We start from the raw sequence: 10968 nt of genomic DNA on the forward strand, positions 1-10968 counted from the left end.
AAACCTGGAACTCAAAATATAAAGAAACAAGGGCCGACTCAGGACTTTTACACAGTTCTGATTATGATATTGTACTGTAGTCCCCATGGCTCTGTTCTATATTATAGATTTTAGACATTTTATTCTTAAAGCTACTCATTGGTAATTGAGGTCAAGTCAAACAACTTTCTGTAACTTAATTTCATAAAACAATATTTTAAGTATTATCATTATTATTGTTGTTTGGAGAGAAGTAGTATCATAAACCACTGGCTGCTGTTTAACAGAGGATGGCGTCAAAGCTTTCCTACGTCAATTGGAAAACGAAGAAGAAGATTTCCCAGCTTGCAGTTCGGCGCGCGAATTTGGATTTTGTTATGGTCAAGCCGTAGCCTGTATGGCTCAAACATGGTACTGTACTGTTAAACGTTACTCTAACCATTTTTCTCTTTGACAGAATATCCTAGTTTTTATTCTTTAGACGTGTCGGTGTAAGTCTGAGTCTGTTTGCGGCTGTTTTCTCGTGAGCTCGTGTCATTAAGTCTAAACTTTGCATTTATTTCTTAATTGTAGTCTAAGTGGTTATTGGGAGAACAAGCTAAAAGACAGAGGTGAAGTTTTATTAATGCTTGTTCTGAAAGCCAATAAACAATAAGTAGTAAACACGTGAGTGTTGAGGGGGTGAAAGTTATTATTATTATTATTTAGCTAATTAGCACTAAGTTTATGCGCTCGTCTGCGCGCGCCATGTAGCAAAGCTAAAGTAGGCTTACATTGACAAGTGCGAATTAACATTAAGCAACACTAAAATGAGCTGAAAGAATTAATTTATTGTTGTGAGGCAAACACGGTTGATTTGCGTTGGCAGGAAGCGAGCAGAGATACGCTTGTAGATTGTTTTGGAAACGACAGGAGCAGCGGGACAGCCAAATCAGCTGATCGCTTTCAAGACTTGTGGAGGCAACTTGGAGAGTGTCACCAAAATGCACTTCAGGGTAACTGACAGTTTGATCTCACCACGTTCATGCTGGCTTTCATATCTATAATATGAAGTTCAGAAGCTAAATGAAAACACATGTCATCATTGCACTTGTTGCTGTTTCTAGAATTGGAAGCAAAAGTAAGCAAGCTGAAAAAGGAACGTTGCCTGTGAGTATGTTGTGTCATTTTGCGTTTAATGAGAAAGACACTTGAGTCTTAGTAAGTTATGTATGAAGGGTAAAGTGATGTGTTTGTCCTCTACAGAGATGCGCAGAGGCTTGAAGTGTTTTACAGTCGAAACCAGCAGCTCAAGGAGCAAAATAAAAACCTGCAGGATGCCATGGCTCTCCTGGAGGAAAGGTAATTTACCCAAAGATGAATGCACGTGCACTCCACTGTTATTCCCTTTGTAGCAAATGCTTGTTTGTTTGTTTGGAATATATGTGTCTCGTTGAACCTCTGTTAAATTCTAACTATAACTTAGGATGGGAGAGCTGCAGTTTGGCACTGATGTGGGATTTCTAATTAACTGGAGCAACATGATACCAAAGACAAGAATAACCTTTTCTGATTCATTGTATGGGTGCTTCAGATTCCCCCGCAGACTGAAAGTTAACAAGATTTAATGTGTTGCATTAAAACGGTGTGAAACATAAAGATTGCCAGCAGTGCTTTCCCTTTCCAGGCTTCGAGCAGCAGAGTGTGATCGATGCTCCATCTTAGAGGAGAACATGAAAAACGGTCAGCAGCAGAATCTGCGTCTTATCGAGAAACTAAGTGAGTGTTTTCATTTCAGTGTCCAACAGCCATTAATAGCCCTCTCTGATGTGCATACACATATGCAGATGCAATCTTTCACAACAGTAGTATGTTATATAATATGACGAGTAATATACTAGAATAAATGTGAAAAAACCCTAAAAATTCTTTAAGATTCTCAGTTTGTTTAAGAACAGAGAAAAACATGTTCTTTGCAAACCTTTGTTCCTCAGAAAATGAAAGAAACCTGCTGGAGGATGAAAACAATAAGCTGCGAGCTGAGCTGCAAAAACTGAAGAGTTCTCGGTAAGCTGTGTCGCATTAATGTTTTTGTTCACGAGAAAAATATGAGAAATGTTTTAAAAAGTTAAAGCAATAACTTGAAGTACTTTGAAGTTTATCAGTATCTCGCATCATGGAGGAAGTTTGACTCTTTACAGACTTGCTTCAGTTCATTGAGGTCTGGATTTTGACTGGGCCATTGCACAACACCCTGACTCTTCTGTTTTTCAGCCATTCTGTTGAATGTAGATTTGCTGCTTTGATTCAGATCATTGTCTTGTTGCATGAGCCTGTTATTGCCAAGCTTTAACCGTCAGACGGATGACTTGGAATACTTTGGTATATATGGGAGTTCTTGGATGACTCAGACACATCAAATCATCACCACTCCACCACCGTGCTTTGTGGTGATGTATTTGGGTTTTGCCAAACACACCCCTCTGCATTATACGTACACCTCCTCAGTTTGGTCTCGTCTGTTCCAGTAGTCTTGTGATTTGTTTGTGAGCCTAAGCTTTGCCTTCATGTTCTTTTTAGAGAGAAGCAGCTTTCTCCTGAAAATAAGCCATCCCTGTTCATCGTTTTCTGACTGTGCTGTCATGAACTTTAACATTTACACACTGAGACCTGTAGAGTCTGAGATGTAACCCCTGCTTTCTTATTTTATTGTATTTCTTTTTACAGTTTCTGAGCATTGCGCAGTCTACTCATCAAGGTGTCTCTTGACATTGATACATCTGTCTCACAGAGACTGTTCTTCATTTGGTTAGATATTGTGAACGGGTTTTTCTTAGCCAATCATCCACTGCGCTCATGTACTTAAGATGTCTTCAGTTGTCTTTCATGTGTTTTGGTGTTGCTGAGCCTGGTTTGTGCATTTATTCTTTTTACAAATGCAAGTTTATTCTACTGCTCCGATAGGTTTATTTTGGTTTTATGGCTTCTTCCGTTTGCGCCCAGATTTTAATTAATTAATTTTTTAACCTCATATTAAAAGTTCCAGTGAAAAGATACTTAATAGATTTTAAATATTTAAAATGGGGGACTGTGTCATGATTCCTGCAAATAGCTGTAAACAGTGCAATACTTTTGTTAAACCTCTTGAATTAAAGCTTCTATAAAAATGTGTATCACCTACATTGGTCAGACATTTCAGGAGTGAACAATACATTATCCCAAGCTGCTACTCAGTATTCTTATTTTTATGTGTTTATAAGCTTTTTGGTGCTAACAGTCCCAGTTTCTTCTGTGGCCCCTTGGGAAAATAAATTTCCCCCCTCAGTAGGCTTGTAGGTTCAGGTTCGGTAAGTTTTAAAGTTTCAGTTTCCAGTGAAGCACTACACGTGTGCTTTTCTTTTCAGGTCTGAATCCAAGGAGGCCTCACCCGCAGAACAGGAAGAGGGCGTTATTCCAGACTCCCCGATCTTGCCCAGCTCACTGCCCGTGGTAAACAGATTGAAGAAACAGAAAAATAACGACCAAATGAAGCGTGTGCGCTATGCAGAGGTGCCTCTACCACAGTCTAACAATTCGCTCTTCAATGGTCAGTCCTCTTTAAAGTAGCTTCCTCTTCGTCACCTGTCTGAAGACACAAACCAGTTTTCTAATCTAAATTCTTTTTTATACAAAGATCCTGAGGGTGCCACAAAGAATCCTGGAAGAGCAGAAGTGCTCGTCCCTAACACCTGTGAAATGGACGCGTCGCAGATCTCAAGTATGACTTCATCCATTATTGGTCTTCCGTAGATGCGATCATGAGCGTGTTGCTGTTAACATGTCTGTTTCCATTTTCAGACGATGTGACTGAAGGTGAAGAAGAGGCAGCAATTGCAGAAACTTGTGGCCTTGAACTTATTGAAAAGCAGCAGATGGTGTGTATAAGCAGGATTTGAAACAAATGATGATCTAATAAAAATGTAATGTGATCAGGCTTTAATAAAAACGAATCTTAGGTGTGATCAAACAGATTAGCTCTCTTTCTCACCTTAGAATCTCAGGAAAGCCCCAAGCCAGCAAAGAAGCTTCAGCACTCTCTGGAGGCAGGACGTTCGTTTAAAGTAAGCATTGAGACATCATCTTCTGCTGTGGCAGACACCTCCATGTGGAAAAGAGAAAAAAAAATAACAGTTCGGTGCTACAGTTATACTTGTTTCCCTCTTCAAGGCCTTGCTTCTTGTCCTCTTCATCCACACTGATGCACAGTCCAGACTCAACATCTAAAGGGTCCCCATCTCTTCTCCCACGCATCAAACGGTTTGCAGAAGGCGGCAGTGTTTGCAGGGCAAAACGGGTGAAGGAGGGAAGTCCAGAGGTACAGGAACGCAGTCAACGAGGACTCCAAGAAGACGCGGACAACCAGGAGGAAGGCGAACACCTACAGCGTGAACAGATCAGCCAGACTGCCATATCTGTGAGCAATCCAAGCATCAAGAAGGAGCAACTAGATAGGAAGGCAAGAGAAGGCAGTAACATCATTGTCAAATTTTAACCACGTTTAGTGTCCAGGCTGTTTAATTAAATGTAAGACAGAAATATAGAGTTTCAAGGTGCTTTTTATATCACACAGGTACAGTCAGGACATAATATGAGCACCAGCCAAAAGCCAAGCACTTCTTGTAGCAGTCCTGCTTTCAAGAAGCCAAAAATGAAGGTTAAACTGGATGCAGACGGGAAGAAAAGAACCCCTGTGCAGGATCTGAATGCTTCACAAGGCCAGCGTGAAGCTAAAGATGGTGATTTCTCTTCAGCAAAGTCACTTGAAGGACATGCGGATATTTCTGATTGTTGTACAGTTTGAAATGCTCCTCAATAATATTCAGTTAACTTGAATGTGGCTGTGTGTTCCAGCTGATAGGAAGCACACAGTGGAGCCTACATGGAGCGTCGATCCTGCGCTCGCTCTCTCCATGTACGACAGCGAGTGGAAAGGAGACGAGGTATAGTCACGTGATCTGCTCTGCTGAACAACCTTCACCCTCAGCATGCACTATACTGTAAGCTGGCTCGGGGCCTTTGGGCTTGGCCATATTAGGAATATCCTCTCTTATTAACATCATCCAGACCTGGGAGTAGAAATGCGAGTGCTGAGGTTGATCTGAAGCCTGAGTTTTACTTGTACATATACTGACCTCATTATTTTAAACTGTGTCCCTATTTAATGTGAGCGTTCATCATTTTAACATTATTTAAACTAAATCTATTCATTGCACACGTCGTTGTGAGAGTCTAACACAGGTTTTGTGCGTTCCAGGAAATTGATGAGCGGCAGCATCATGTGGAGATGGCAGATACAGACTGCACCTGGGTCAGTCACAGCTTACTTCAGCGTCAAAGAGAGAAGGACCGAGACAGAGGAGACGGTGTGTTCGGTGAATATACACGGCAACACTTTTTTTCTAAAATATTTAAAATATGCTGATTTAAACTGTTAGTAATCTCAACTGTCCCTACTTCAAGGACTCGGTGAAAAAGCAAATGACAGCTTGGATATGATGTTCGACACAACGGCTTACGGGGAGTACAAATCTTGCAACAGTTCACATCTAGGCCAGAGCCAGCCCTGTGACCGTGATGATGATGAAGAGGAGGCCATTGGTGAGCTTTCAGATTGAAAGAAAATGTGTGCAATCTAGATCAGTATTTTCAGATATCTATTCGTAAGGTAAACCCTGTGTTTTTTTCCCCCCCCTAAATTCTCCAAATAAGGAGATCCTCCTGAAGACAGTGCATGCCAGTCTAAAGCACGGTAAGAAACTGATCAACCTTTTCAGGTGTTTATCTGAAGATGATCATGTTTGCTGGTCATTGTCAGTTTTCCATAACCTAGATCTGTCTCTGGATTAGACACCCAGCGTTTGCACATGTAGCAGTCGTTCGCAAAAAGGATGAGAGAAGAAAACTGAAGGGCACTACCTGCAAGGAATGTGAAATTGTAAGTATTCTGAGTACTTGAGTTTAATAAAACTGACACACTGCTTACACTGATCCTATTTTAAATAATTGTTTACCTGCAGTATTACGCCCATCTGCCAGAGGAGGAAAAACAGAAAAAGCTGTCTGCTTGCTCAAGGCATCGTTTCCTGTACGTTCCTCCATGCACACCTGAAAACTTCTGGGAAGTTGGATTCCCATCAACGCAAACATGCATTGAGAGAGGTAATTTAACAGTTATGCACTGTAGATTAAAGCAGTAAGGGCAAAACATTTGAACCCATTTCTCAGCAGGACCATTCTTCATCCTGTCATGCTTTTCAGTGCACGAGAGAGGATTGTACTGTCTTTAATACTAGGATGTGTCCTCTGTTGTAGGTTACATCAAAGAAGAGAAGAATCCTGAGGTGCGCTTACGGAGGAGGCAGCCATTAAATGCTCTATTCTCACCGAAGCGAAACAAGGAGGGGAAATAAAAATGTCCATCTGTAAAAGAACTGATGTTGTGAAGAAGGTTGCCGTTGTTTCCTTTCTCCCCTTCAGTCGTTCTGACTTGTGTTTTGTTTTTTTTTAATGTTTTTTGTGCGGATAGTTTGGATGAATAAATAATTGTTTCTATGGAGTGTTGGGATTGTCACAGTTCATCTACAAATAAGTAAGTAATAATATGCAGACCTTTAAATTCTGACCCAGTGCAGTGAGGACAGTTTGTACCAAACTTTTATTTGGTCAGGAGATCAGATAATAGACAAAGTTATAAAATGAATGTAGAAAAATAGAATCTGCATCCCCAGTTAATAAAGAAAGTCATTTGAGGTGAACTCGTCTAAAGTGCTGAAATTCGTCACACGTGAGTATCCCTCTCAGAATAGATCAGCAGAGCCTCTCCGACGTGACTGACGACCACACTGCAATCAAAAACAGATCAGGGCTTTCATCAAAAATCCAGCGTCACGAGATTAACGTGTATTAAACTGGAAAACAAAAAGCATTAAAAGTTGGACATAAACCTGCAACTTTTTAAAACCACAACTGACAAGAATTCACATACAAACGTTCACAAACATGTTAGAACAAATAAGACGGATGCAGAAATCTGAAGCATGGAAAATGAACATTTGTTTTTGTGCTGAAATGAGCTGGAAACAAAAGTTTGGTACCTACCACAAAAGAGACGAAGCATTAGAGTTCACAGAGAAAATAAATGGAGACAGGAGCATGGCAGTAACCTGACAGGACATAATCCAACAAGTAAATCGCATCAGTTTGACTTTGACGATCAACACGTGTGTGTGCGATGAACTGTGTGTTACATGAGTTTAACATATCTGAAGTCACCTTAGATAAAAAGATCCAGACCCCAAAGTGTTCAAAGGACAGTCCGCTTTTTAATTTGACTGTAGCCAACCGCAGCAAAAAGCCCAGCAGAGCGCTGTGAAGTGAGACACACAACCAGTAAGAAGGCCACAAACCTTCCTCTGTCCTATTAAACCTTTTACAGAACTGGAACAGGAGTCCTTGTACATAAACACACTAAATATGCCGTTATTTAAAACTTTCTAACAAAGATCTACTTATTTTATATCCAAGTATAATTAGAACGGACTCTGAAGGCTTCAGTTTGATATGAACTCAAAGGACGACAGCTTGTTTTCACGGCTAACCAACATCGATGCAATCAATATTAGAGAAAACTGACGTTTTCACCTGGCACAGCAGCCACAGTGAAATGTGTGCGACTGCAGGGACGGGAACTCCAAGGCACCTGTGAGGTCACCTGCACAGGGACAAGAGGCATAAATTTTATATACACACACACATATATATGTGAAAATGAGCTGGAGACAGTGGTAGTAACAGAAAGAGAGGAGGCAGAGCTGGAAGTGGAGGTTGAAGATGTTAAACTAGGACAGCAGAGTTACAGCTCAGGTTGAGCGGTTTGGAGAGAAGAGACAGTGGACAAATTGGACAAAGGAGTTTTTAAAGTGGAGATGCCAGGCAGGAGGAAAAGAGGAAGACCTCAGAGGAGATCCATGGATGTAGTGAAAGAGGACATGCAGGGGGGTGGTGTGACAGAGGTGGAGGGTCTGCTGTGCTGGCTCCTAAAGAAGTAGAAGAGGAGCTGCAAAATGAGCAATAACAGAAGTTTTTGTGAGAATATTTGCAGAATCTATGTGAGGTCAGTCGTACCTGTCGGGTGAGCAGCAACAGCAAGCAGCAGCACGCTGTTGTTCAAAGGGGGGAAGCTGTTATTAGGCACTGATAATATCTAAATCTGCTTAACGTGAAAGGTTAAAGTTTTGAAATGAATCCGACTGAATAACTTAGACATCACTATCCCGTATATTGACCCTTAATTTTAAGACTTATGAATGGCAGTCGAATAAGGAAACGAATAAGCTTTTTTGGATCATGTCTAACGCATCAACACTTGGGTTTATCACAATTGTTTACATGTAGTTTAAGTAAATTAATACTCTCACGTTAGAAGATTGAAGGTTCAGCCTCAGATCAAACAATTTAGACTTGAATCTTACCTGAACAGGTAGTTAATGCACTGCTGCTCAAGATCACTGCAATCAAATCACAAAAGCAGCGTCTTCAGCCTCTGATGTGCAGCAGAGCAAGCTGAAGCTGAGAAACTGCACCGCATGCTAGACTAGGAAGGCGCTCATGTGCGCCCACCAAAGGCTTTCACTCACCTCAGGTTGACGGACTTGTGGTGAACTTGAAAGACTCTATATGCACCTGCAAAGCAGTGTTGTTGTTTCAATTTCTGCTGCTGTTGCAGTCGCTTATTGCCATCAAAAGATTTAAGCCTTAGGGCAAAATCGATCAGCTCAAACACAACATCACCTCAAACCCTCGGCCTTATCAAGGCTCAGACATCTTCATCATCATTCTTCTCACAGTTAAAAGTGTTTTTAAAGTCATATTACGATATTAGACTTACCAACACAGGCGAGATGGCAGACGGCCCACAGGTAACCGCTGTGGTCCACCTGCACGGCAAGGACACATGCTAACTAACTTGATCTACGGCACCGGCAATAAGTGAGCCAGGATTGTTATTACCTGAGGGTCATAAAAGGGAAGGTTGATGGCTGAAAGCAGCATGAGGCATAGGCTGGAAGAGAAGGAGGGACGTTTAATGTGTGAAATGTGTGAATCTCTTTTTAAAAAAAATAATAAAAAAAACATCCATACCTGATAAATTTCAGCCACTGTGTCTTCTGCTAAAAAACAAAAAGCAGAGAGAGCACATTAGGAGCAGGAGTGTGAAGCACATGACTGAACAGATCAGTTTACAGCAGGCAGTGAGCGCACTTACCTCTCTGCGCATGACCTTGAAGATCACGTAGCTAAAGGGATGAGAGCAGTTCTGAAGAGTGAAGAAGAAGGGAATGTCCTGCGTGGAGGAGACACACTCATAACAAGATTGTCACAGTAGCAAGAAAAATCAGCACATGAATGCACTGCGATGTGATTTTAAGTGAACTGTGCACTTACTAAACGTGATAATGCCCGGGAACCAGCGTAAATGTTCCCCACAAATAGGAGGGAGCCCGGAAGCCAGGACAGAGCCGCAGATCTGTAATGCAATATTAGAGCACGTGGATCGTGTGGAAATCTCCCACGCGGCAGTATAATATCAAACCCAGCAGAATGCAGTGCGGTGACAGTACCTGGTGATGCGGTTTATTTCCACCCATCCCAGCTTTCCAGACACTAGAAGCAGGATAGCTCCAATAAATGTCTGCCATCTGGAAATGTGCAGTTTGGTCGTGTTAGTGAGAACAAACACGAGGTTATTCAGGTATCACACAACAGGGTGCATAATTAAACTAATGAATAATTCCTTTTACTTCTTTAGATTTATTGAAATGTATTCTACTCAAAGAAGAGTCACTTCACTAGATACATATTCAATATTTATTTTCAGTTACTCACCCTTGAAATAAGGTTGGATAGGTGAAGTTTAACACTGACAGGACAAACTACAAAAAAAGAGAAGACAGTGAGCTCATTTCATATGCAGGCAGTGTGGTATTAATCATTTCCCTAGAGATGCTTCATTACTCCCGCCAAAACCCATTTAAAAGTCTGCCAATTAGGTTTGTACAGCTGTCTCTATAAATCTGTACGGGATACAACACGACTCTAACTATGTGATATAATCGAGTTTTCAATTCGGCATAACTGTGGATCCTATTCACACTTGGTCTTTGTACACTTCCTGCACTTATTTCTACTCCCTGATACCAAGCGCTAATATTACCCTTTACACAGCTGATGTCTGGATGGATTCACATGGGATTACTCAAAGCATCTCCGCGGAATCTCTAAATCAGTAACCTCCTTTTCAAACGAAAGTTTTTGACTCGTATCCTCGCTAGTACCTACCTTGTTCGTGAAATATGACACAACAAAAACAAGGCTAAAAGCGAGGCCGGTGACGTGTCTCCTCCACTGCATGATGGTCTGCAGACACGCTGCAGCTGGGACATGATGAGAAGTACCAACAAAAATAATAAAGCTTTTAATACAGCGGCTCGTTTTTGAAACTGAAGACCTCTCAGGATCGGAAACTTCCCTCACTGTCACCACACATGACGCGTCAAGACGCAGGCACACCGAGATCGTCTATGCGTGGGAAGATGGTTCACTGCGCTGTCTGTGTGTCCCACACACAGCAAGTGTACCACCACATGTACACTGATAAGATACTATTGTTTATTTAGTCTGTCCTTTTGGATTTGGGATAAATTCTATTTTGTGTGTGTCTTACTTTGTCCTTATTTTGCAATCGGTCTGATTGCGGCAGGAAAGACGGTGCATGCTGTATGTTGATTGTTTTGGTTTGAGGGTGTGACCTGGATGATGACAGTCTCTGGTGATGTGCTGTGCTCTTTTTTTTTAGCGGTTTTGTGTAATCCACTAATTTAACTTTTAACCAATTTTCAAGTGCATTTGTTTCTTGGTTTTCTGATTCAAATAAAAAAAACCCCATCAAAACTCCCACTATTATAGCAGTGA

At 41.3% G+C, this 10968-nt stretch overlaps 2 protein-coding genes across 8 annotated transcripts; one reads left to right on the plus strand and one right to left on the minus strand.

Annotated features, from left to right (window-relative positions):
- The first annotated feature begins 279 nt into the window (after positions 1 to 279).
- On the plus strand, positions 280 to 6554 carry rbbp8 (retinoblastoma binding protein 8). Of its 3 annotated transcripts, none has more exons than XM_086307013.1 (19): positions 280 to 390; positions 848 to 974; positions 1086 to 1128; positions 1225 to 1320; positions 1646 to 1737; positions 1953 to 2025; positions 3363 to 3544; positions 3632 to 3715; positions 3796 to 3872; positions 3991 to 4058; positions 4165 to 4453; positions 4568 to 4733; positions 4849 to 4937; positions 5252 to 5369; positions 5458 to 5595; positions 5707 to 5746; positions 5845 to 5932; positions 6015 to 6156; positions 6310 to 6554. In XM_086307013.1, the coding sequence occupies exons 1-19, from the start codon at positions 388 to 390 to the stop codon at positions 6405 to 6407; spliced, it is 2013 nt and encodes a 670-aa protein (XP_086163139.1). In that variant the 5' UTR covers positions 280 to 387; the 3' UTR covers positions 6408 to 6554. The 3 variants fall into 3 exon arrangements, with proteins under 3 accessions (XP_086163139.1, XP_086163140.1, XP_086163141.1); XM_086307014.1 differs by having other exon boundaries at positions 5710 to 5746; XM_086307015.1 differs by having other exon boundaries at positions 4204 to 4453.
- An 81-nt stretch (positions 6555 to 6635) lies between these two features.
- On the minus strand, positions 6636 to 10612 carry slc35d4 (solute carrier family 35 member D4). Of its 5 annotated transcripts, none has more exons than XR_015131104.1 (16): positions 10336 to 10610; positions 9883 to 9929; positions 9618 to 9695; positions 9442 to 9523; positions 9263 to 9340; positions 9139 to 9167; positions 9007 to 9058; positions 8885 to 8933; positions 8634 to 8679; positions 8469 to 8504; positions 8122 to 8156; positions 7951 to 8033; positions 7631 to 7708; positions 7270 to 7363; positions 7096 to 7160; positions 6767 to 6839 (listed from the first exon to the last, which is right to left on the minus strand). XR_015131104.1 is itself a non-coding variant. In XM_086307017.1 (15 exons), the coding sequence occupies exons 1-15, from the start codon at positions 10405 to 10407 to the stop codon at positions 6776 to 6778; spliced, it is 894 nt and encodes a 297-aa protein (XP_086163143.1). In that variant the 5' UTR covers positions 10408 to 10596; the 3' UTR covers positions 6636 to 6775. The 5 variants fall into 5 exon arrangements, 3 of the variants coding, with proteins under 3 accessions (XP_086163143.1, XP_086163142.1, XP_086163144.1); XR_015131105.1 differs by having other exon boundaries at positions 7639 to 7708; positions 10336 to 10607; XM_086307017.1 differs by lacking the exon at positions 7951 to 8033 and having other exon boundaries at positions 6636 to 6839; positions 7639 to 7708; positions 9139 to 9164; positions 10336 to 10596.
- Positions 10613 to 10968: the final 356 nt, after the last annotated feature.

Source organism: Aulonocara sp. 'chitande type north' Nkhata Bay, linkage group LG9, assembly GCF_057382095.1.
Source record: "Aulonocara sp. 'chitande type north' Nkhata Bay isolate Kocher_YH1m ecotype deep benthic linkage group LG9, A_spYH_male_GT1.1, whole genome shotgun sequence".
NCBI lineage: Eukaryota > Metazoa > Chordata > Actinopteri > Cichliformes > Cichlidae > Aulonocara > Aulonocara sp. 'chitande type north' Nkhata Bay.